At 37.7% G+C, this 23,809-nt stretch overlaps 1 protein-coding gene across 6 annotated transcripts in view; it reads right to left on the bottom strand.

Annotated features, from left to right (window-relative positions):
- Positions 1 to 23,809, bottom strand: part of CCDC85A (coiled-coil domain containing 85A) — a 200,554-nt gene that overhangs the window by 19,161 nt on the left and 157,584 nt on the right. For 5 of the 6 annotated variants that reach the window (XM_015074208.3, XM_027072413.2, XM_027072414.2 and 2 more), the window contains exon 3: positions 19,628 to 19,704. The exons of the other annotated variant lie outside the window; for it this stretch is intronic. In XM_015074208.3, coding sequence (XP_014929694.2) covers positions 19,628 to 19,704 — 77 coding nt within the window. The remainder of the gene's footprint in view (positions 1 to 19,627; positions 19,705 to 23,809) is intronic. 6 annotated transcript variants of the gene reach the window in all.

Genomic DNA, 23,809 nt, shown 5'->3' with positions numbered 1-23,809 from the left:
TGTGTCTTTCTTGTCCTATCCCAGTGTGATCCAGTATGTCACTCCCTTCATTCTGGTTCATATTCATTCATATTCATATCCTCTCTCCATCTCTAATACTGGAATAGGTATCTTGAAAAGTTGCTTAATTCTTGGCTCCACTAATGAACAAGTAATGACCATGTGAACTTTACTTTCACTGTTTAACAGATGAGTATAAGTATTACTCTGACCACTCCCCTTCAGATGAGCTGACATAGCTTGTTCATAGCTCAATGTTAAGCCCTATCACATTTTACAGTACTATTTCATATATCTTGGAGCTCCTTAAGGTCACTGTACTTTGTAATCATGATGATTAGCACCCTATCTGCACACAGTAGTTGCTCAATAAACTTTGTGTTATAGGATGGTCAAAATCTATGTGTGAGACTGTGTGGCTTTTCCTTTGTCATTACAAAAATAAGTGTATAAATGCTTTACTTGTGTGTCCATACACTTGGTAATCAGAAGATACTCAACTACTTGTCAAGTAACTAAAGCACACTTGTAGAGTGCTAGCATGGCCTGAAAAAAGTGAAAGGCCATTTTTGTGATGGTCTGTATTTTGGCAAGTCAACACAAGTTAAACTCCACCTAAATTCCCATTATTTTCTTCCCCTCATTACCTAGTTACTCATATTTGAGCAAAATAAATTTATCCTGAAAGTATTAAATTACTTCTATTTCTAAAGCCACAGTAAAGCTCAAATATGTTAAAACAGTAACTGGACAGATCACTAGAGACACTTAGTAGACCAAAAGTAGAAAAAGACTTTATTACCAGGGCATCCAAAGTATATGTTGATTCTCACCAAAATGATTACGTAATGAGAAACATCAAGTGGTGAAAACAAAATATCATCAAAAGAGATGCTAGCCTTAACTTCATTAAGTGTAGGCCAATCTGTAAGTATCCAAGTGTTCCCAGCTCGGGAAACCCAGAAGGTAATATGTATTCACTCATTCTTCATTTCTATGCCAAATAATGGCTAAGATTGAGGTCTGTGGAGTCACAGAAGATGTGACAAAGAACTTTAAGGCAAAGAATCTGAAATTTTAGACATCACCATGTTCAGGGAAACAGAAGTGGTTCAGAAGGATGTGAGGGACAGAGTGGCAAGAACTGAGGCTGACATGAAAGGCAGGAGGTTCATGGAGAACCTTTTATACCATAGGAAAGATTTACAGTTTATTCCACACAGAGGCATGAGCTGTGACAAGACCTGATTTGTGTTTTATAGATCTCTCTAGTAATGACGTGGAGAATGATCTGGATGGGACAAGACTAGCTGGGATGAAGTCCAATTAGGACATTGAAAGAGAAGTTCAAGTGAAAACTGAGCAATGACTACTCATTGCTCATTAGCCAATAGCAGAAGGAATGAAAAGGATAATATTGACAGACTAAAGGGCAGGACCCTAGGAGCCTTAGTGCTGATTTGAATGTATGCAGTAAGACTGAAAGAGGAATCAGGGATGGCTCCCAGCTTTCTGGCTGGGCACCAGCTAAATGGTCATGCGGTTAACCAGGCTAGAAAATGCCTGCAGAAGTAATGGATCTAACTCCATCAGATTTGAAAATCAAGATCAAAGAGGTAATTAACAATGTAAAGCCCAAAAACATCTTTCTCACAGATACTCCCACAATGTTTTTCTTCTGGCATGTGAGGGTTTGTAAAATATTTAAATTGTAAAGGATTTTAACTTCATGTCAGGATGAGAATATCCCATCAAGTGATATCATGTTCTTGGGAGAATAACAAAGTAATTTTTAAATACCTGTGACTCCAGGTGAAAGTTGCAGATATATAAATATAGTCCCTCCCCCCCAAATAAGTGAATGAAAGTAATTACAGAAGTTAACAGGATACTTTTTTACAAGAATCAGAGAGGGCAAACCCCAGAAAAAAGGGATCTTGAAAGGGCTAAGACAGCAAACACCCTGTGTCTCTGTACTCTGTAGCCAGAATGACGGCAGACAAAGAATAACAATGAAGGCCTGGTTTAAAAAAAAATTAGCTGTTAAACAATAGGTAGGAAATGTGAACAATTGCATTTACATACATTCGATTTCTAAGTAATGAGCTTATGCGCTTAATTTTTCTCTTTTTGTTAACCATACAATCCCCAGTGAGAAACACGGAAATTTCCAGGAAAAATAAGAATGATACATTTAAATGGCTTTTCAATCAGGTTGATGTTAATTAAACAGTGAAAATTGGCGGTATGTCTGTTGAGAAAAACATATCTGAATACTTCCAGGCATGTAAGAATGGGGGTCAAGGAGGCCCGAGTGGGACTGAGAGGGCACGGAGCTGAATTGCCAGGATATACGCAGAGGCTAAAAAGGAACGCTACTTGACACTGCATTTGGCTTGCAGAGCAGAGCCCATTAATGATTGCGTTAAATACCTCAGCACTACCCCCTCAGAGCCCAGTAAAGACATGAGCAGAGCTAGGGCCCCAGGGACTAAACAACTATCTATTTAAGATAAATTCTTGTTGAGTTGACTAAGAAATATTACTCTGTGGGGTGATGCTTGCTGCCCTGCCTTTGGCAAAAGGAAGGATCTTTTTCTTCAAGGAGTCTTCCAGTACGCAAAGCTCACACACAAAGTGGGAAAGTCAAGATGAGAGAGAGGAGGACGGAGAGGCAGAGTCAGCTTCCTCCAAGGGCAGCTACCTCTCTCGAATCCATATTAATACTACAATAAGTGAGGCTGCCTGTTGGCCTGTGGTTCTGCGCATGCCATTTGTTGGAGGCTCTCTTGTGGAGTATTCACAATGATTTCATGCTTCAAGTCTTACGAAAACAAGACTGGCCACAATGAATACAGGCAGTGTAGCCTCTGCCTACATGGTGATAATAAAATCTCTAGCAGGGAGCAGTGAAATCTCCCATTAGAGAGAACACCATCAGAGCACAAAAGGAAGCATCTAGAAAGCATGAGCCCTTTTTCAGACACAGTGCTTACTAGGAAGAAAGATAACAAGGGACTTAAAAATTAGATTCATCTGTGCCCTACCTCATAACAGATGAGGTGAAAACCAAGAGTTTTGGATTCGAATTATAAATGCTCATTTAAGTAGATAATATTCCAAAAGGTAGGTTGAAGAACCAACCATCATAGAGTTCAAGTATAAAACAACTTTGCAGAACTAGTACACAAGTCGGTTCACAAATCATCTGTAATTCTGGGAGATTAAAAACAGTTGAATGAGCCTCTCCTTCCAGTCTGCATTGTACTCTCTCCTTCCCTATCTTTAAACTTCAGAGTGTCCCAGGGCACAGCTCACAAACCTCTTTTTTCTCAGCACTCATTCAACAGGAAGTTCTAATTCAGTCCCCTAGCCACGTATTCTTACAAATTTGTATCTCCAGCCCTGACCTCTCCCCTGACTTTCAGATGTATACATCTAACTCTGCAGGTGACACCCCCTCATGGATGTCCATCTCAAATGTAACCTGTCCAACACAGAACCTGTTCCCCCAGTCTTCTGCACCTCCATAAACACCACCACCGATCATACAGTCACTTAGATCAAAATCCAAGGAGTCATTCTTAATTCTTCGTGGGGCTCCCACCCTGTACTACCACTAGGCTGCCAGTCACTGTACAGCCTGTGTAAACACTTCCTCCTGGGGTTCTCAGGGTCCAAAGTATGAAGCCATATGCAGCCTCTTTCTCTTATGTTCCAGATCCAATCTATTGTCAAGCACTCTCAACTCCACCTCAAAATATTCTGTCAATGCAATGCTGCCTCACCATCTCCACCCTACCACTTAGTTCAAGCTGCCACTAGCCTCTTAGACTACCAACCTAGCTCACAAATGAGTATCCCTATGTCCTCTTCCCCTGCCTCTACCTTCTTCAGTCTGGTCTTTACCCAATACTCACAGTGACCTTCTGATAATGTAACTAGATATATCACACCCTTGCTCTATTCCTCCAATGGCTCTCTGTGAACTCAGACCCAAACCCAAACACTTGACTTTGGTCAACAAAGCCCACAGCATCTGTTACGTGCCTGTCTCTGACCTCACCTCCTGTTATTCTCGGTCTCGTTCTGTTCTAACCACACTAGCTTTCTTCCTCCTGTTTCCTCATGCATGCCTAGCTCACTCCCACCGCAGGCCCTTGCTGTTCTTACTTCCTGCGATGCTCTCCCATACTCCTATTGGTCCCCCCAGATGTTATGTCCTCAAAGAGTCTTCTTCTAACTCCATGTAAAATACCCTCTTTCACTCCAGTTCCTCACCAATGCTGTGCCCTACTTTTGTTTCCTTCACAGTGATTATTACTTCTACATATTACATATTTATCATTTTTAAATAATATCCCACTAAAATGTAAGCTGCATGAATTTCTTATTCAGGGCTGTATCCCCATTGTCTAAACCAGTATCTGTATACAAGAGGTGCTCAAAAAATATCTGAGGGGTAACTATTGAAAGAATGGCCAATATGAGCAACCGGCCTTTCATGGCCTACAGAAATCCCATTCCATATTTGTTGGGGGTCGTTTTGGTTATACTGAGAAAAGCAGGGGAAGCCCACTAATCACCTATCATTGAATGAAAAACCCTGCATTAATCCGACAATAACTGTCAACGTTTCTCATTCCAAATAGCAAGGTCACTGCTTTTGTCTAACCTCTATGAGATCCTGGGGATACAAGATAGCATAAATAACTGATATTGAAAATGGTTTTCCCTCATCCATGCATACAAACTCTGACCACAGCTAATGCCACAAACCAAGTCTGCCTGGTTAAAAATTTTTATTTTTCCTGAAGTCTCTAGTCCCAAAATTCTGACAGCATCACCCAAGTAAAGGACCTGGCTGAACCTTAAAATGCATAGCTAAAATTTCGGGGGAAGTTGTGAAAAGTGACCTCATGAAGCTTTAGAAAAGGCAAATTTTAAAAAGAAATTTTTAAAAGTTAGAATTTTTACCAGAGTATCATCCTGGAAAACAATCAGGTTAACCAATAATAATAATAAGTTTTACTAAGCTACCCAGAGCAGTCTCGAAAAAAAAAAAGTCAAAAGTCTTTTGCTAGCTCAAGAAATGACCCAGATACTAATAAGCTCCATAAGCTACCCACTGCCTGACCCTCAGCAAGTCACTTGTCCTCAGTGGAGAGTCCTATCAATTAGCTTCATGTGGTGGCAGTGAAGGGTGACTAATAAACTTGATTGCAAGGCACTTGGAAAACATTAAGTGCTATGGAGAAGCTTCATAATTGCCAGATTGCCATCAGTTACCATGAAAGCAATGAGAATGCATCTGGCTTTTTTTAAGCTGCTTTCCACCCCTTGGCTCTTCTGATGTCAACAAATCCTAGTGACAAAGACAAAAGGATCAACGAGGATTCTTCTCACCTTCCTGTAGGTCTCCTCCTGATCCACAGGAGACATGATGGAGATGCAAACTCGCCTTTGCACTCCTTTGTTCCTTCCAAAGAACCTTGCAGATCCCCATGAAGAGAGACTGCATGAATGGCCAGTTGAAGGCCCTTCCTGTTTGTCCTTTTCAAGCATAACACAGACCATCATTAAAAACCAAGTATTTGACAAAGATCATGGAAGAAGAAAATATTAAAATACAGAAAAATACAGAATTCACTTTATTCTTACTAGCAATCTCCCAATTTCTCATTCTATTATGCGATGTCCTCACTTAAAGACAAAGGGAGATTAATTGGTTTCTGACCTCCTTTGAAGCCAGAAATGGTTTTCCTCATTCATGATAGACAGGGATTTAGAATTTCACTTGTCTGCAAAGGGCTATATAGCAATTCGTGTTCTTTCCAAGCCACCAGCCATGGGGTATCTATTTTAAAAACAAGCCTGCTCCATATTATCTTTCCAGCAATCTAAGACATGCAAGGACACAAAAGTAATATAATCAATCACTCACCAAAGTACAGCTTCAATCATCAGACATATGTGTTTCAGAGTACAGACTTCCTCTCCATTAGTATCACAAGTGTCCTTCCTATAGGGGAGGGCTTGCCTTTTCAAGTCAAATGCAAGCATCTTGATCTCCAACAAATTTTCCTCCCAAAACTAAGTGGTTTGTTGGAAAGAACATCTTTGTCTCTTCTCAACTGATCCTCTGGTTTACTCACAGCACTTTTCAAATCCCAGATATTGATAACTTAGGGCAGGTTTGGGGCTGATAGGACAAAGGAACTTGAAACAATGAAAATATAATACTTAGAGGAAAAATTCTTTGTATTTAATAAATTCTTTATGTACAAGTGATAACTTCCATAACAAACAATAGAATAGACTAATTTAAAAAAAATTTAAGAAGGGCAGCTCCATAGGTTGAGCTTCTGCTTTCGGCTCAAGTCATGATCCACTGTTTGTGGGTTTGAGGTCCGCGTTGGGCTCTGTGCTAACAGCTCAGAGCCTGGAGCCTGTTTCGGGTTCTGTGTGTCCCTCTCTCTCTGCCCCTCCCCTGTACATGCTCGCACTCGCTCTCTCAAAAATAAACATTAAAAAAATTTTAAATATTAAGAGATGACCCAAGCAATTAACAAGTGATTTCAGGGTAGTCCAGGGGTCAGCAAATTACTGCCCTTTAAATCCAGGCTCTTTTACCTGTTTTATCAGTGGTTTATTATTATTCTGTTACAGTGGCAGACATGAGTAGTTGCAAAACACCATATGGCTCACAACTTGGAAAATATTTACCAACTGGCCCTTAATTTAAAAAGCACCAAGCCCTAGTATAGAGGATAAGAAAGTCATTACAGATTGGAATAGTCTGGGAACTTTTTGGAAAAAGAGGCAAGGGGCTTACCGAGAAACTATAATTGAACCAGAAGTGATAAGTGTTAAGTAGACAAATATTCTTTCCTGACTAATCAGTTATCTGAGGACTAGAAATGTCCTTAAGATTAATAAAAGAACGAGATTTTCCCATGCTGAGAAAACCATTATCAGAGCAATGAAATCTCTCAGTGAATAGTAAAACAGATGAACTCAAAACTCAACTGTGTTTCTTGGCTAAGGCCCAATTCAGACCCCAATGATACCATACCAAAGGTACATTATGGATGGTGATGGTGAAGTTAGTGGTGGTGATTGGTGGTGTTTTCATCACTATCTTGCTTCAGAAGAAACATTTGCCATGCGACGAGTTTCAGCAAAATGGGAAGAATGTTAGGCTAGTAGTAATGGAAAATCTGGGCACAAACCTTGCCTCTGCCCACGAGTGAACGTTCTCTTACCTGCAAAACAGAGGTCATCCTAGGGGCCAGGGTCAGAACGGGAATCAGCATCAAATGGACTCAGTGTTAGTCCGATACACAGGACCTCAGGTGACACTCGGGATGTGGTTACAGTGCTTGTGACAGCAACAAGACTCGAGAGTAGAATGGGTGACTCAACCACCCTCATCCTGTGTGCTGTCTGCACCGTGAAGCAGACTCAACTGGAAGGGTCACAGATTCTTGTAAATCATGCATGTTGCTGCGGCCCAAGCTGTATTTCTCACAGGAAGAAAGGTCCATTTTAGGCTGTAGCCCCATCATTTCAGAGCTTATAAAAATAAAAGAATGGGGCACTATCCCTTTCATGACCTACAATGTCTCTCCTTGGGCCCTGAAGATTTAAGATTCTGGACACTTAAGACCAATAGGATTGATGCCTTCAAACAGAATGAACACAAAAGATGTATCTAAAAAGCATAATTTAATAAGGTGATAAAGTATTAAAAATCAATGTGATAGCAACACTGGACATTTTCTACGCTTAAAGAGCAAAGTTCTATTGATTAGTAAGTCACTATAACATCATTTACAGCCCTGAGAGACCACCCAGAGTTGAGAGCTGTCTTAGGACACTCTCATGACTGATTCTGAAGAACCTTGTCGATATCAAGATCATGAGCAGGGTACTTGTTTTAAGTGAAAAACGCTGGAGAGGTAACTGCCTTTACTTGTCATCACATCCATCTTGATCTCGTTCTCAAATGTTAAAGGCTCAGTATAACTGGTTTCGCTCACCAAGAGAATCCTCTTCAGCAAAATGAATGCCCATGATGCCACATGAGCCACCCTCTTCACAAGTGAGCATTTCGAGGCTCCAGTCTTAAATCGACCTCTCTAAAGTTCTTTTCAACTGGCAAAGAACCTAAGCTGCCGTGACCGACTATTGTACCATTTGCTGAACTCATCAACAAAGTGCGTGAATTTTGCTGGCTTAAGGGCTCATGCATTAATAGCAGTGGGACAGGAACAGGGAATGGAAAGTGAATGGGGCTGGTTCCAAACAAAGTAACAAATTTCCAAATGTAAAGTTGCTGAAGCCTCCTCCATCTAAAACTCTTTGTCAAACAGATGTCAGCCAAATTCAAATTGTCGCTTCTGTTAACTTTTGGCACTCAATACATGCTTGCCACCCAAAAGGATAAAGACCTAACATTCCCACACAATTTATTTGCAATTAAGTTTACTGTAGTTGTCATTTATTTCTGAGTGTGTATTTTATGTCTTTCTTGTATGAGACTCCTATAGTTATAGATATAAAATTTTCTAGCATATGAAAATATTTCAATAAATTATCTTTTTGACATTAAGAGACACCTGCCTTGGGTGTCAAAAAACAGCTGAAATATCTTGGCTATTAAAAAACCTCCTTTCTTGGAGCCAGCTTTTATGTAAGTCCAGGATGGCTCCCAACTGGTCCTAGGTTTATTAGTTATTTGTTATCTGTCAAACATTAGAACTTATGTTTTGCATGTTGTTCTGTTGCAAATGAGAGGCATTTTAGGTCAAAAAAAAAAAAAGATGGTACCAAATTTGTTTATTTGTCACACTATATTTGAGTCAGATTTGTGTTTCTCTTTGATTCTTATGTTTCTATATGCAATCCTTTTTCCTAATAAACTGCTAAGAGTAGCAGCTAGATTCATAAAACTAGCAAAATAATAATTAGTCCAAGAGTTTTAAGCAAGGTGATTAGCGATCTCCTTTTGTGTTTAATTTTTTTTTAAATATTAATTCAAAAGTTGCTTCTATTCCACTAACCTACATTATGAAAGTTAGAAAAATCTTAAAGAGGGTAAAAATTCTGAAAGAGGGCTTGGTTATTTGTGTGTCTTCACTAAGTGCTCCTGAAATCACAAATATCTAAGTTGAGTCCATTTTTGTGAGGTTACTGATAAACTTGAGGACAAGAAAGTCTCCCAAAGGAAAGAATTAGACCAGAGAGAGACCCTTGAGTAAAGAGTAATGGAGTACTTTGAGAAGGGAGGAACACTTTTTGAATAGATTGGTCCTTCATTAATAGTGACTCTTCTTCCCCACCTTCATTTCTGGGTTTAATGCTAAAACCTGTGGGGGTGGGGGAGAACTTTTCTCTTAGGCTTTGGGTCTGGAACAAGGTAGAACCCAAGCAGGAGTGGGGAGATTTTCTCAGCCCAGACATGTTGGGAGCCAGGGGAATGGCCAGGACATCACTATACCAGTAAGTCAACAGTCAAAGTCAGGAACAGACTTAGGAGGACAGGTGAAAACCCATACACTTGAAGGTAAGCTGAGAGACTTGGATTCCATCTGTCTGACCCCAATCTGTGCTGGTGTGGCCTGAGGAAACACAATCTTCTGTTACTTCTCTTCAGTAATGCAGCATCTACAAATGTGGGTGGTTGTTTTCAAAACACTCCACTGCTTATTGACGTAGAAACCACTTTATAGAAGTTTACTATACAGAATGAATCCAATAATCAGATATCCTTTGAAAAAAGTATTTTTTTCTTTCTCTAGACATTGTTCCTTCCATGTATCGCAAGTCTAGCTGACTGCGATTCATATGCAAGTCCTCTTGTTTTTCTCCTCGGCCTATTGTACCACAAAAATAGTAACGTGTGATATATCAGGTCTCTGTCCTGTCTTTTTCACAATTTTGACTTATCTCAGAATTGAATTCCTGACAAGTAGGTTACATTTAAAAATAAAGAATACAGATTGTTTCTGCATAAATTGCAGGTAAATAAAAGTTAACTTTTTAACATTTCTTCTATTGGTATTCCTTCATCATAATTAAAAAAATTCTCTCTGAAATGTCAGATCTCTGTTTATTCTATGAAATCCTTGAAAATATTTTTAAATGTGATTTTGAAAAATGTTTACGTTAGTGGATGTGCTCAGGATAGAATATCCTAAGTTCAGGTGATCTCTCACTATCACTTGTATCAACTTTTTATTATTTTATTATTATTATTTTAATGTTTATTTTTGAGAGAGAAAGCGAGCATGAGCAGAGGAGGGACAGAGAGAGGGAGACACAAAATCCGAAGCAGGCTCCAGGCTCTGAGCTATTAGCACAGTGCCTGACATGGGGCTCAAACCCACAAATGATAAGATCATGACCTGAGCTGAAGTTAGATGCTTAACCAACTGAGCCACCCAGGCACCTCTTTTTTGTACCAACTTTTAAAAGGTAAGTCTGCAAGTAATAATACGGAATACGTAAACAACACCTAATATGAATATTCATACTTTTGGGCTCTCTTCGAAATGTTGTGTTCATACAGTCACACACTGGATTTATTTATTTATTTTTAATTTTCTGTTTTTAATCTTTATTTATTTTTGAGAGAGAGAGAGACAGACAGAGTGTGAGCAGGGCAGGAACAGAGAGACAGGGAGACACAGAATCCGAAGCAGGCTCCAGGCTCTGAGCTGTCAGCACAGAGCCCGACAAGGGGCTCGAACCCACGAACCATGAGATCATGACCTGAGCCGAAGTCAGACGCCTGAGTGAGCCACCCAGGCTCCCCATTCACACAGTGGATTTAAAGTACAGCTCCACGATACTTGCAGGACAGCACAGAGAGCATGGCAGAGGAAGGGTGCTGGAAATGACTGATAGTCCATCCATACCTCCTATTAGTTTCTCTTTACAACTGGCAGAACCAACTCAACCTTCACTGTATTATTTCTCCATCTGTGCTTGACTGAAGACCCCTTCATTCTAGGACTGGGACACAATCTTTTTCTTTTTCTCCCCCTAGAGCTCAGAATGATCAGGGCTGGAAGGAACTACACTTACCAATGAAGAAACACATGCCTTTGTACCTGACCAGAGAGAAATCTATAAGCATTTAAATACTCATCTTGTTTATTTTTAAATAAATATACTGTTTGGGAAAACTAGTGCCTTTATGTTCATTATGCAGGGCTTATATAAAGAATAAAAATGAACACGAAGGGACACTAACGTATCTCATCTCTCAAACTATACCTAAGCTCACACAACTCAGACTGGTATGTGAGCTCCTCTATATGCATATTAATGTGATAGGAGCCTCGAAGACAGATACCCTTGACTATTACTTAAATAGCTATCTGATGAAATTCTATTAACTTTAGAACCCAATGAGGTAGAATAACCCACAGTGACATGAATATGCACCTACAAATAAAAGACCCAGTGTTGTAAAAAGTTGTAGTTTGAGGGAATTTTTTAAATCAAAAAGGACATGCCTATTTTGTGTATATATTACACATATATGCAAACTTTCTCTGGATAAAAAGTCATGGATTTGCAGAGCTGAGCAGAACCTTCCATATCACCAATGGTAATACTCTGTTACTCAAAGCATATTAAGTTCACAAAGGTTAAGACCTATCATCTTGGTCCAACGCTAATTATGCTGAGTCCTAGCTCTTCTAATTCCTATTCTCTGTTCTTGCATATTCATGGGGACTCCTTTAATTACTTGGTAACTAACAGAGTCCAAAGTCACAGCTGACTATATCTCAGCTTTCTAAAATTAACTCAGTTATGTTTTGCTTATTTTTCACACTATCCTAGCTTAAATATAATTTAGGAAAGTTTCAAATAACTTTGAAATTTATTTACTTAAACTGTCCTATTTTATCAAAGAACAATTATTTGCCTATACTAGAGTTATTATCTATATTCTACTTAGGCAATATAGATATTTCCTGTATTACATTTCTATTTGTCTACTATACATTTACAAGATAATATTAAGAGGCACCAAGTTTAATTTTTAAGGTGTTATAAGCACATTGATCCCTTTGCTCAGGCTGCAGCAAAAACAAACAAATTAGAAGTAGAGACTTTTAAATGAAAAATGCCTGAATCCACCTGTAGGAAAGGTCTGCACCAAAAAGAAGGATGGGGCAGATGGATCCCTGTTAGAGAGGTAGTGACCTCCGGTAGGAAATGGAGATCAAAGTGAGGTTTCTCAAATGGGAATCTTCACTTCTTTACAAGCTTCAATTAGACTCAAGTTTTCACAGTTTAATGTATTATATATATATATATATATATAATATATATATATCTCCACATTTCATTCCCATATCAAATACTATACAATTTTTTCTATCTTCTTTTTATTTTTTGAGAGAGAAAGAAAGTGCCAGCTAGGAAGGGGCAGAGAGAGAGAGAGAGAGAGAGAGAGACAGAGACAGAGAGAGACAAGTCCAAGCTGGCTCTGCACTGTCAGCGCAAAGCCTGACGTGGGGCTCTACCTCATGGTAGAGCTCTATCAGATCATCACCTGAGCCAAGATCAAGAGTCAGGTGCTTACCAGACTGAGCCACCCAGGTGCCCCTCTTTTCTATCACTTTCTAGGAGACTGTTTCCTTACCATAGTAGGAAAGAAAAGACTGTTCCATCTTTTTTAATTTTTCACTTTATTTTGGATTTAAAAAAAAGAATAGAAAGCCATTTCTCCACGGCAACATTAATTTCTCTTATAGTTCCATCTCAAGTTTTCCCCAAATATTCCTCCATATTGCTTCTCATTCAAATATCTATGATTCTAATTGATATTACTACACAGCAAAAATTTTTGCTGTGAGAGTCTTATTTTCTTTTGTGACAAATTCTGCCAAGGACAGGTAACCAAAATGCTGTTTTTATGGCTATTCCAAATTAAAAAAAAATTTTCATATACCCTAGTGGTACATTATCATGCCAGTATAGATAGAAAAAGGCAGTACTGTTAAATAAGAATGGATATCATAGTCCCTAATAATTGAGTGTCTTTTAAATTCAATAATTCTCTTAATAAGTTTAGTAAGTGGCATAGCTGTATTTTGTTGCATTTCTATTTCATCTATTTTCTCTCATTAGCATGAAAACTTCTCATCATATATCCAAGATTATCAAACAAGATCCCTCAAGCATGGGGGGGGTCACAAAAGAATGCTATAAACCCCCTCCCATGATTTAGATGTTTTTCCTATGAATTTCACTCTCTTCAATATTTTCACTAATAGATTTTAGCTTTTCCCTAATCCAGGCTCTATTGATTCAGGTTCTCCAATGTGACTTTTCCCCTATAAATGTATTTTCCATATCTATTTGTCTCTTTTTTTCCAATACACCCACACCACTTGGGTAGCTCCTGTCTGTCCTCTGAAAACTCCATTGAACTACACATAAAAGCTTTTTTTCCCCTTTCTTTACTTCTATAAATCATGGTGATTTAGAGAAAATGGCAATCCACAAGCATTCTTCCTCTGGTGGAGTCCATTTTTTCCCAAATAGGACTCCAGCAGCAACCAAGCCTTAATGGATTTAACTAATTTCTTCTATCAGTAGCATCCAGATTCACCTCTGGTTGTGTAACAACGTACAGTTGTATCTATGAAAATTTTTTTTTTGCACAAATTACTCCTCAGGAGTGTCAGAATGGTAATTTCCATGCAAGTAGCAATGGAAGAACAGGAGCACCACTTGCTTTAAGCACCTGTAAAGCACTATTCTGTCAAAGCCTGTTTTTTGTGCAGTAGTGGCTATTTTTTTTTTGTCAGAACAACTCCAAACCCTAGAATAGCCAGATATTTATGGCTCTAGAAGACAAAAATGACTTGAAAAACAGAGTTAGAAAATGTGAAAAAGAGAAAGAGCAACAAAATAAATATCTCCATGGCGAGAAAAAGGAAAAGCTTATGAGGGAAATCTCTGTGTCAGGAAGAATCCTCATTTCTGTCCAGGACACTGGTCCTCTGCATTGGCACACAGGTGAGGGAACTTTTCGGGGATGTGATGCTGGACCTGGATCGTGTTGCCATGGAAGTGACAAGCTCAATTTCTTTAGAGCCCTCCTCAGCACTTCTGGCAATGGTGACAGATTCTTTTCCTTTGTTCAGAAATTGCTCTGCAAACAGCCCTGCCTCCTTCCCAATGCATTGCATTGTGAAGCCACACTGTAACCAAATTACACGAGAAGATTTTTCATTTCCAGTCCTAAAATTAGACTCTTCTGTGTGTGCTAGCACAACAGAAATAGAAACACTTGCTGAAAGGAGACCACACAGTGGTGATCCGAGTTGCCACGCCTTTCAAAACAGTTGCTGAACACACAGCACACGGACAGTCATCGGACATTAGACACGTCAGGGCGCCTTTACTGATTCTAGAAAATCTGTCAAAAGTTAGTCTCAAGAGGTGGGCAATTTGTTTTGCTGAGGAACTCTGGGGCACAAAGGATGCAGAGTGCTTTCCAGGTAGACGTTGGTGCCGAAGCATTTGATGAAAAAGAACAGATTTCCCAGTAGGATTTTTCACAAATGTACTTAATTGACTTTAGAATCACAGCAAACTGCTGGTTTCTTGTCCCTTCTTGATGCAAAATCCACGCTACATCCACAAAATAGGTGAGAAGAGTTTAAAAAATAATAAATAATAATTTTTACCTGATGGTTATATCTGAATATGGACTGATTTCTTCAAAGGACAGTTTTATTTATAATAAAATCATCAGATAGGTGTTCTCTACCATTCACTTGAAGATATTTTCTGGCTGAGTAGACCTCATTGCAGATATAGCACATAAATATATTAGCTGGGTCTGGATTAAAAATCCTTATGACCATCAAGGACAATGGAATGAGAGATCCAAGCAAGATTTTTGAATTTGAGCTAAAATAATAAATTTTGTGGGTACCTTCAAAACCACTACTAGAATTCTTTGTTCCCCTACCCACCTAGCTCCAATTCACTCTGAACAGAAAGGCCCTCTCTGATCACACTCTGTTACATATGAATCTCTCACACAGGTATGGGTGGGTATGTCTGTACAAAACTACGATTCTGAAGTATTTTGGAAACGTGTCAGGGAGGAGAAGACTCTGTAAAAGAATAGAGTGTCTAATAAATCTTAGATGGCTAAGCAAATCCAACATTAATTTTAAAGTGTTTAAAAGAAGAATTTGACGATAAGACAAAAACAGATTTAGCAGCTTAATTACACTGGATGCCATTCATTGCATTAAATGATTAAAGGAGGTGCTACGTATATGCTAGAAAAAACACTGAATTGGCCTACATCTTAGCTTGAGTCCATCCTTTAATAGCTGTCTGATCAAGTACTCCTAACATTCTGTGACTCTTGTATGCTTTACTTAAAAAATGGGGTTGTCCAATATGATATATTAGGTTCTATCCAGCTTTGAAAATCTAGGATTTTTTTATCCACACAAAGTTTGTGTTTATGTATAAATGTCCATATGCAAAATAGGTATGTTCCTTTTAAATTTGATATAAAATTCCTTACAACTACTTTATACTACTTGGGGTATTTTACGTGTAAATATCTATCTATGTCATGTGGGTGACTCTACCTCATTATATTTAAAAGGTATTAATAAAAGTCCATAGACAGCAGTTACTCTTATTTAATACACAATCTTCATATGGGTTTATATCATATTAAATATGTTCCCAGTGGAGATCACAGACCAGTCTAAGCAGTAGCATTCTGTGTATTATGAGAGGTTAGTTGCAACCCTATAGTTTTTATATGTAACCAGTAAAAAGATGTTCACATTAGTTTATTTGTTCAAGAAAGAATATCCCAAATTCAGGTGATCTTTAATGATCATTTATACCAACTTTCAAAAAAACATTTTTAAGATTCACACATGTTGTCACATATGGCAAGATTTCCTTCTTTTTTTAATGGAATGATATTCCATTATATGTATATACCACATTTTCTTTATCCATCTCTGGATGGACATTTAGGTTGCTTCTATACCTTGGCTTCTGTGAACAGTACTGCAATGAACATAAGAGTGCTAATATGTCTTTGAGATCCCGATTTCAATTCTCTTGGGTAAATATCCAGAAGGGGGACTGCTAGATCATATGGTAATGATCACTTGGTAATATGCCAAGTGAAATAAGACAGTCATGAAAGGAACAAATACCACATGATTCCACTTACATGAGTTATTTAAAATACTCAAACTCATAAAAGCAAAGAATAGAATGGCAGTGGCGAGAGGTGGAGGGGAAGGGGAGATGGGATGTTACTAATCATTGTGTAAAAAATATCATCAGATATGGAGGATGAATTAAGTTCTAGAGATGTAATGTATATCATCATGCCTATAAATAATTGTTATACATTTAAAAGCTATTAAGAGGGTAGATTTCACATTGTCTTCCTACCAAAATAAAGACTTAAAGACATTTTCTTTTCAAGTAATACCTAGCAAATAATACTGCATTTTCTGAAAATAGTAAGACTGTTATTACTTTACCATTCCTTTGAAATATTGTGTTCACTAACTAGATTTTGCTCAGTGATTCTCATGAGATATAGTAGAAACCATGCAGAGCAAAGAGCTACATGCTCACATGGTGTCCGTACTAATATTCCAACCACACCTTCTGTGGTTCCTCTTCACCACTGGATAGAACTGATTCTATCTTCACTGCATTTTTCTATTTTCTCTGGAATAAAAAAAACCTTCAGTCTGGGACTTGGTAACTTGGCTTGGATACAAAACTGGGCCCAAGCTTTATTTATACTTAGGCCTACGAGAAGCTAGGAGGAACTGTGTCATTTATAAATTAAGAGATTGAAGGCTTTGCATCTAACCAGAGAGAAATCCATAAGCACTTATTACACTCATCTTGTTGACTTTTAAATATGTATTGGTAGGGTGAAGTTGTGACTGTCAGCTAATTACATACAATTTTATATAAAGAATAAAAATAAGCATCAAGGAGATTTCTTCCTCCAGGAAAATGCTGTACATAATTAGTCTAAACACTCAACTATCAGCAAAGAATCTGGTCACAGCCACAAAAGGTATCCGATACACTTGGAATTCCAATTGCCAGCTATGTTCTTACTCCTGTTTGTCTAAAGTCAAGAGGATATATTTTTCATGAGCTTGATAGTAAAAAAAGAATACCGTCTAATAAAGGCACAGGGAGCAAGTTCTTACAATGGAAAAATCAAGTGTTCAGACTCAGATCAAGTGCTGAGACTAATTTATGCAGGGATGTCAGCTTGTCACATTGAATTGACCTTGCAAAGCAGCTAACATCATGCAGTCAGAAACAGTTTCTGCAGTGAAATCACGTAATTGTTTGTAATAGTACCAATAACATCCAAGAATAAGTTGTATATGCCTTTGTGTTATCCCATCCAAATCTTAGCCTGCCACGAGCATAGGATTCTCACTGCTCTGAGATTCTTTCGCTGTTTTCCGTCCTCACATCTCCTCCATTGTCTGCTCATTTCAGTTGTATTTATACAGGTACTTGCAACTGGTGGTCCTATCATATCTATCTTAGCTATAAATGAAGGCAACACTCTCAGATACACAAGTTTAACAGAAATCTTGTTTTTGAACTGCATTCTTTGCATATTTCAAACAATGGATTTTCTTTCCATTAAAGTACAATGGACATGTAAAGAGCCGTTTAATTATAAAGCATTGTCTTTCCATTTTAACATCTCTGAAATCAGCAAGAATCTGACATGGTATAATTGACAACATCTTTTTTCTTTCTTAGTGCCACATGTGATAATGGTGCATCCCACATCAATGACATCTTAACATCGTCTTTCCTAGCCATTTCTTATGGAGAATAAAGAAAAAACCTTTTTTTCATAGAAAATAGCAATACATTTAAAAACACATGTTTTGACACTGAAAAGTTGCTCAATTTCTTCTACTTCTGAACTATGCAAGTACTATGTATTTAAATATGTATATACCTGATATAATAAGTACAGCTGAAGACTCTTCTGATTTCTCTTCAAGACCTCTAATAGTTTCACAGATTTTTAAAAATCAATCTTGCAATCATTTTCATATTTGTTGTGCCTCTTCTTAAATAAGATAGCACACATGCTAGCATTTCAATGTTTGACATGAGCCTCAATTCTCACTCAGAGAGAAACTAAGACACAGATCTTTTTCTTTTCCCCCTCTTTTCATTTACATTCCCAGTTGCCTCAGAGATGGTATAACCATATAGAACACGCACAATAAACTAATTATATTTTTAAGTTTCTTGGAACAGAAAGAAGTTAGATGTTTTCAGTCAAAGGCCCTGGCGTCATACTGTGAATCCAATGTAAAAGAACAAATGGCAAAGGAAATTTTAAAAATGGAAAGTAGAGAAGAGCAAAGAGAAAACTACCAGCAGTATCTTATTTTATGATGCAAATAATCCCTTCTGTCAACACGAGTATTGACATATGTCTCAATTGACATACGAGATGGGAGAGAAGTAGATTCATTTCATTTAATCTCATAATTTGTAGCCAGATGGCTGGCCAGTGGAAGAAAGAAAAGGCATTCTTACATGCAGTACCTGACAGACCCAATCATCATTAATGAGCAAAAGTGGTTTAAAAACAAAATAAGATTTAAAATATCTTTGCAAAGCATTAATGTTTATGTATCTTCTCCTGAATTATAACCAGTCTCTGTTTTTTTTTCATTTAAACTACTATTTACTTAGTTTTTTTAGGGTTTAATTTTCCCTTAGTCACTTATGAGATAGAAATAATCACCAGAATGTGGAAAGAACACTAGTGACTAAATGCTTAGAAAACTCCTTTTATAAAATATTAGATTACTGCCTACATGTCTGTAAAGAAAATCAACCAAGATTCAGGAGATTTGCTCAACTCCTCAAAATTTCCCAAGAACCACCGCCTCAACCGACATCATTCTCACCAAGATACTTCAGCCCATAGAAATAATTTTATAAGTAAAATATATGGCAAGGCATTAAATCCCAGAAAAAGTACCACTTTATATTCACCAGGGGAAACAAAGTAAGCCCCCAAAGTAAAACTGTCAATTACTGTCATTGAGTTGTTGCAGTCAAAGAGTTTAATCATATCATGAAGAATTTTAGCAAGTACTAATTTAATTAAAATGTGAAATCTTTAAAGTACCTGCAGCTTCCCTTAGCTCATAAATTAGCAAATTTTTTTATTTAAATAAGAGTCCCTTCCCTATATTCACCAACTACGTGCATGATGTATCTGAATAGTCCTATGCAAGCATTTTCTACTTCTCTTCATTTTCTCTCTCTCTTGTTTTCTTCTTTCAAAGTTACTTTGCATTCTTTTTTCAGACATCTGCATCCTTTGGTATCACACTTAAGAATCCAGAGAATATGATGGTCATTATGGAAAGCAATCACACTCTACATTGATGAATGACTATTTACAAAATGATTTCTATCATTTAAAGGAAAGAATGTAATTGAGACTTTAAATTCCAGATAAAATGCTACAACTCAAATGACACTGACTAGCTACAAGCTACTGGAAGTCACCCACCTGGGGCAGCATGCGATTTTCTTCCTCCAGCTGTCTTACTCTTGCCTCCAGCTGCCTAACATAGGACAAGGTTGATTCTAAAATTGAAAAGAAAGAACTCACATTATACACACAGGTCTTGTTTGGTGCACTGTCAGGATATTTCTGGTTCGATTTATTCACATCAGGCAGTGACTGCATAGTTTAAAAAAAAAAAAAGATTTCTCCCCAGAAAAACAGGAACACAAGCCATTGAAACCACAAGCACTTTGAACAATTGTGCAACCTTAAGGACAGTTAGGGGAAGTTATAGGTGGTGAGATGGCAGGCTTTTGTACACTGTGCAACCCTCAGAATGTTAGACATCTTGAAGACACTTACTCCCCTTTCTACTTACTTTGTGCATTTTGAGCTTTCAGTGAGCTGTCCCCCATGTAAGACTTCTTATAATCTTAATTATAACCAAAATAAATTACAAGTCATATTAAAAACAAAATAAAAAATATTTCCAACACCCAGCTCCCTTCATTTTCCCAAATAAATACTTCAAGTCTTAAGAGCAACATTTATTCTTCTCACCAATCTATAGGTATTAGGACTATAATCCAGAGAACAGCTACAAAAGGGCTAAGTGGAATTGAGGCTACATTTTGACTTTGTTTGGCAGAGTGTGGCATAGATCCAAGCTTCGCCAAATCTTTAGGTAAGCCAGGGGGGCCGACTTTAAAACTCCTTCTTGTTTTCATTTCTTCACAAGCTCAGGTGTGTACTGAAAGGTAAGAATCAGCATCATGCTTAGAGTCTGTCCCATGTGAACTCCAAAGTTTATACCTTTTTACCTCAGGAAAGGGCTCATAGGCAAAGGAAAGAGGAGTTTCATTCTGAGGAACAATCTGACAATAACTCTTCTTCATTAAAGCAAAAATATTCATGCGGATCATATAGCAACATAGTAGCCATTGATTCATGAACCAAGAACAAACCTATTTCAGGAATAGTAAAATGTACCTGATGATAGAATTCCTCCAGCATATTTCCATAGTTAATGTGAAACCTCAGTGCATGTTCTTCAGCTTCAGAAACATAAAACGGCAAGAAGCAAGACCAAGACGGTAGCGCATTTAAACGGTAAATATTTGGTGCCCCTAACAATCTGAAGTTAGAATGGATATTGATGCAAATTAATACCTTGATCTGAAATTCATCACGGAAACTCTACTTTATAATTTTTATATGGAAATTGGTTATATGAACTCAATTCCATTTTTGTGACCTTCAAAGCAGTAAGATAGCATTTAATTTTTCTAAAATACATAAGAAACTTTAGTATTTAATTTGTAAATGTAACAATTAAGCTCATCCCTGACTGGTTTACAGCATGCCTGTTTTCACAAATATTTGCAGAAAGTCCCTATCACTGATGTTAATATAACAACCCACTGATTTTCCACCAATGGACAAGACTTAGCTTTAAGCATCCCTCACACAAGACAGAAACACAAGATAAAGGCAACTGAAGACATTTCCTAGAAATATGCTCTCATTTTTTTAGATCAATGAAATGTTAAATGTTTGCTTTATGGACTCTTCCAAATGGCAAATAAATAAATAAATACATAAAGCATAAATGAATAACAAACATATTGATTTCATGAATCTACTTTAGCAAATGAATAACTGATCTGCAGATCATCAAAATATGAATGTATATTGCCTGATTTACACAGTTTTGTAAGCCTCACTCTCTACTCTAGAAAAACAACCACTTGAGAAGGGCTATCCAGGTGAAAGTTTGCTCAGAAATGTTCTGCTTAAACCATGAACAAGCGTAATTCTTTTCTCCTTTGTTCATAATTTATACCTTATCTTTATTGTCCCTATACTGCACTATCCCCAAAGCAGCTGAAATGACTCTATACAGAGTGACTCAGGTGACATTTGAAAATGCCACTGAATAGATTTTAATTCAGTAACTATCTTCAGTCACTTTAATCTACTCCTCTTTTTAAGTTTTTTCAGTTTACATATTTGATGGCTTCACTAGGCGTCTACCTATATTATGAATGTCTCATCATGTCACTTCAAAATAAACAGGGTAGATTCCTGAATTTGGAAAACAGTCCTTAACTCCAATTTTTAATGTCAAGTTACAACAGATGAAGTTCACATCTTTGTTTCCAAGCATTCACTGCAAATATGGGCTGGGACAGGAAAAGGTAGCAAACATTTTTAGAGAGGTAAAATAATCTTCAAAAGTTAGCTGTATAAGATAAAGGCAAAGCTAAGGAGAGTTGCGAGTTCATTCACTCAACACATACTTACTGTGTCACTGATTTGTGTCAGGCACTATTCTAGGTTTGGGATGAAGAGAAGGCCAGTTATTGCAAGACTTACTACATTTCTCAGAATACAAATTCTGTTTTAGAATTACATGCCCACATTGTTCTGTGTTCCAGAAGGCCCTGTTGTTCCAGGCGGTCTCTGTTACAATTTTTACCTAACAGTGAATGGATACCACAATGAGAAAATTCCTCAGGGGATGGGGGCAGGGGGAGAAGGAAGCATAGCTGATGTGCAGGCATAAATGAGAGAATTCCTGCTGTTAGTTCTTTCATTCATCAAAAACCTAATTACATAGTTCCTTAACGAGAATGGAATAGGCAAACATTTTTTTTCTGGAGCATCTCTGGTCCTCAAGTCACTATATAAAAAGCCATTGAAGAAACTACCCAATCCTTCCACTGTGACATGAAAGAAAAATAAGCATTCGTTTTGTTAAGCTTTTAGGATCGCAAGGTTTACTTGTTACTGCTCCATAGGCTAGCCAAACCTGATTACTAGTACATAGCAAATACTGGGACAGTAAACATTTTAAAAATAAGACATAATAGGATTGAGTATAAGAAACTCCATTTTTTTTTTGAAACTCCATACTTTTAAAATACATCACATTCTACATCCCAATTCCGGCTGAGCACTAGGAAAAACACTATAATCTTATAAGAAAGAAAAGAAGCCCCTTTTATGCTACAATGTATTTGGCTGCGTTGCTATAACCCCTTCCTCAGGCTGCTTCTTCCCTTTGCTTCCTCATTCAAGGGACTTCCAAAATGGCATCAACTATAAAATAAGCTGGTTTTCCATTACATGCAGGGAATGAGGACTATAGTTGAGTGTTGACCTAAGAGAAGTATCTGACAAATATTGGCATTCCTTTCTTTTCAATTGAGGTATAGTTGACATACGACGTTATATTAGTTTCAGGTGACAGCATAGTGATTCCCCAACTCTAGACATTATGCTGGGCTCATGGTGTTTTCCATTATAAAGTGATACCTGTACACACACACACACACACACACACACACCCCTGCATTACAATGTACTATAATTTGAATTGATCACCCACATTTTATACCAGTGGCTGAGGCTGTTAGAACTTAGATTTCAGACTGTCATTTTGGATTTCAGAGCTCAGGAGGCTCCTGAAAAACAGCCAAGCACTATGCCATACTCTACACAGATATACAATGTGTTCCGGAAGGATCCTGCCTTTCAAAAGTATATAACCACTTGTGCGGGGGGAAATAAAAATAAAGGAAATGGTAAGGTAATATGAAATTCAGTGCTAAATCATGTGAAACATGAACACAGAAAGAGACCAAAATTGGTTGCAGTTCTTACGAAAGAGAAACTTGAGCTTAATGCATCAACGGAAGTTTGACAGGCCAGAGAGATCCAAGTGTAGCCACAGGATGGACAAGGACCAGAAGCCAAGAATGATAGTGTTGTAAACAGGGAAGAGAGAAAGGAGTCACACGGAGGAAGAAAGAGGGATATACTGGGGAGAAGGAGGAAAGGCCAAGCTGCTTCCCACAATCAAGGATATGAAAAGCTAATATCAAAACAGTTATGCAGATGATGATTTGCTTTCAACGTCCCCCCCCCAAAAAAAGATATTTTCTCTTTGCACTGTGGGAAACCAAGAACATCTATACACGAGAAAAGCGAGGTTAAGCAAATATACCAATGTGAAAACCCTATGACATTGTCTAGATGTTCTCCAGGTAAACCTTAGGTGTACTTCCAAGCAGAAACAATTTATTTCCATGTATCTTACTTTTCTTTGAAACTACATGTAAAAGTTCACAGCACCTCCCATGATAAACCAAGTGTAAGAACCAGTCAACAGTCACAAAACTT

The sequence above is a fragment of the Acinonyx jubatus genome, chromosome A3 (genome assembly GCF_027475565.1).
Source record: "Acinonyx jubatus isolate Ajub_Pintada_27869175 chromosome A3, VMU_Ajub_asm_v1.0, whole genome shotgun sequence".
In the NCBI taxonomy this organism is placed as follows: Eukaryota; Metazoa; Chordata; class Mammalia; order Carnivora; family Felidae; genus Acinonyx; species Acinonyx jubatus.
This window is presented reverse-complemented; position numbering and strand designations above follow the sequence as displayed.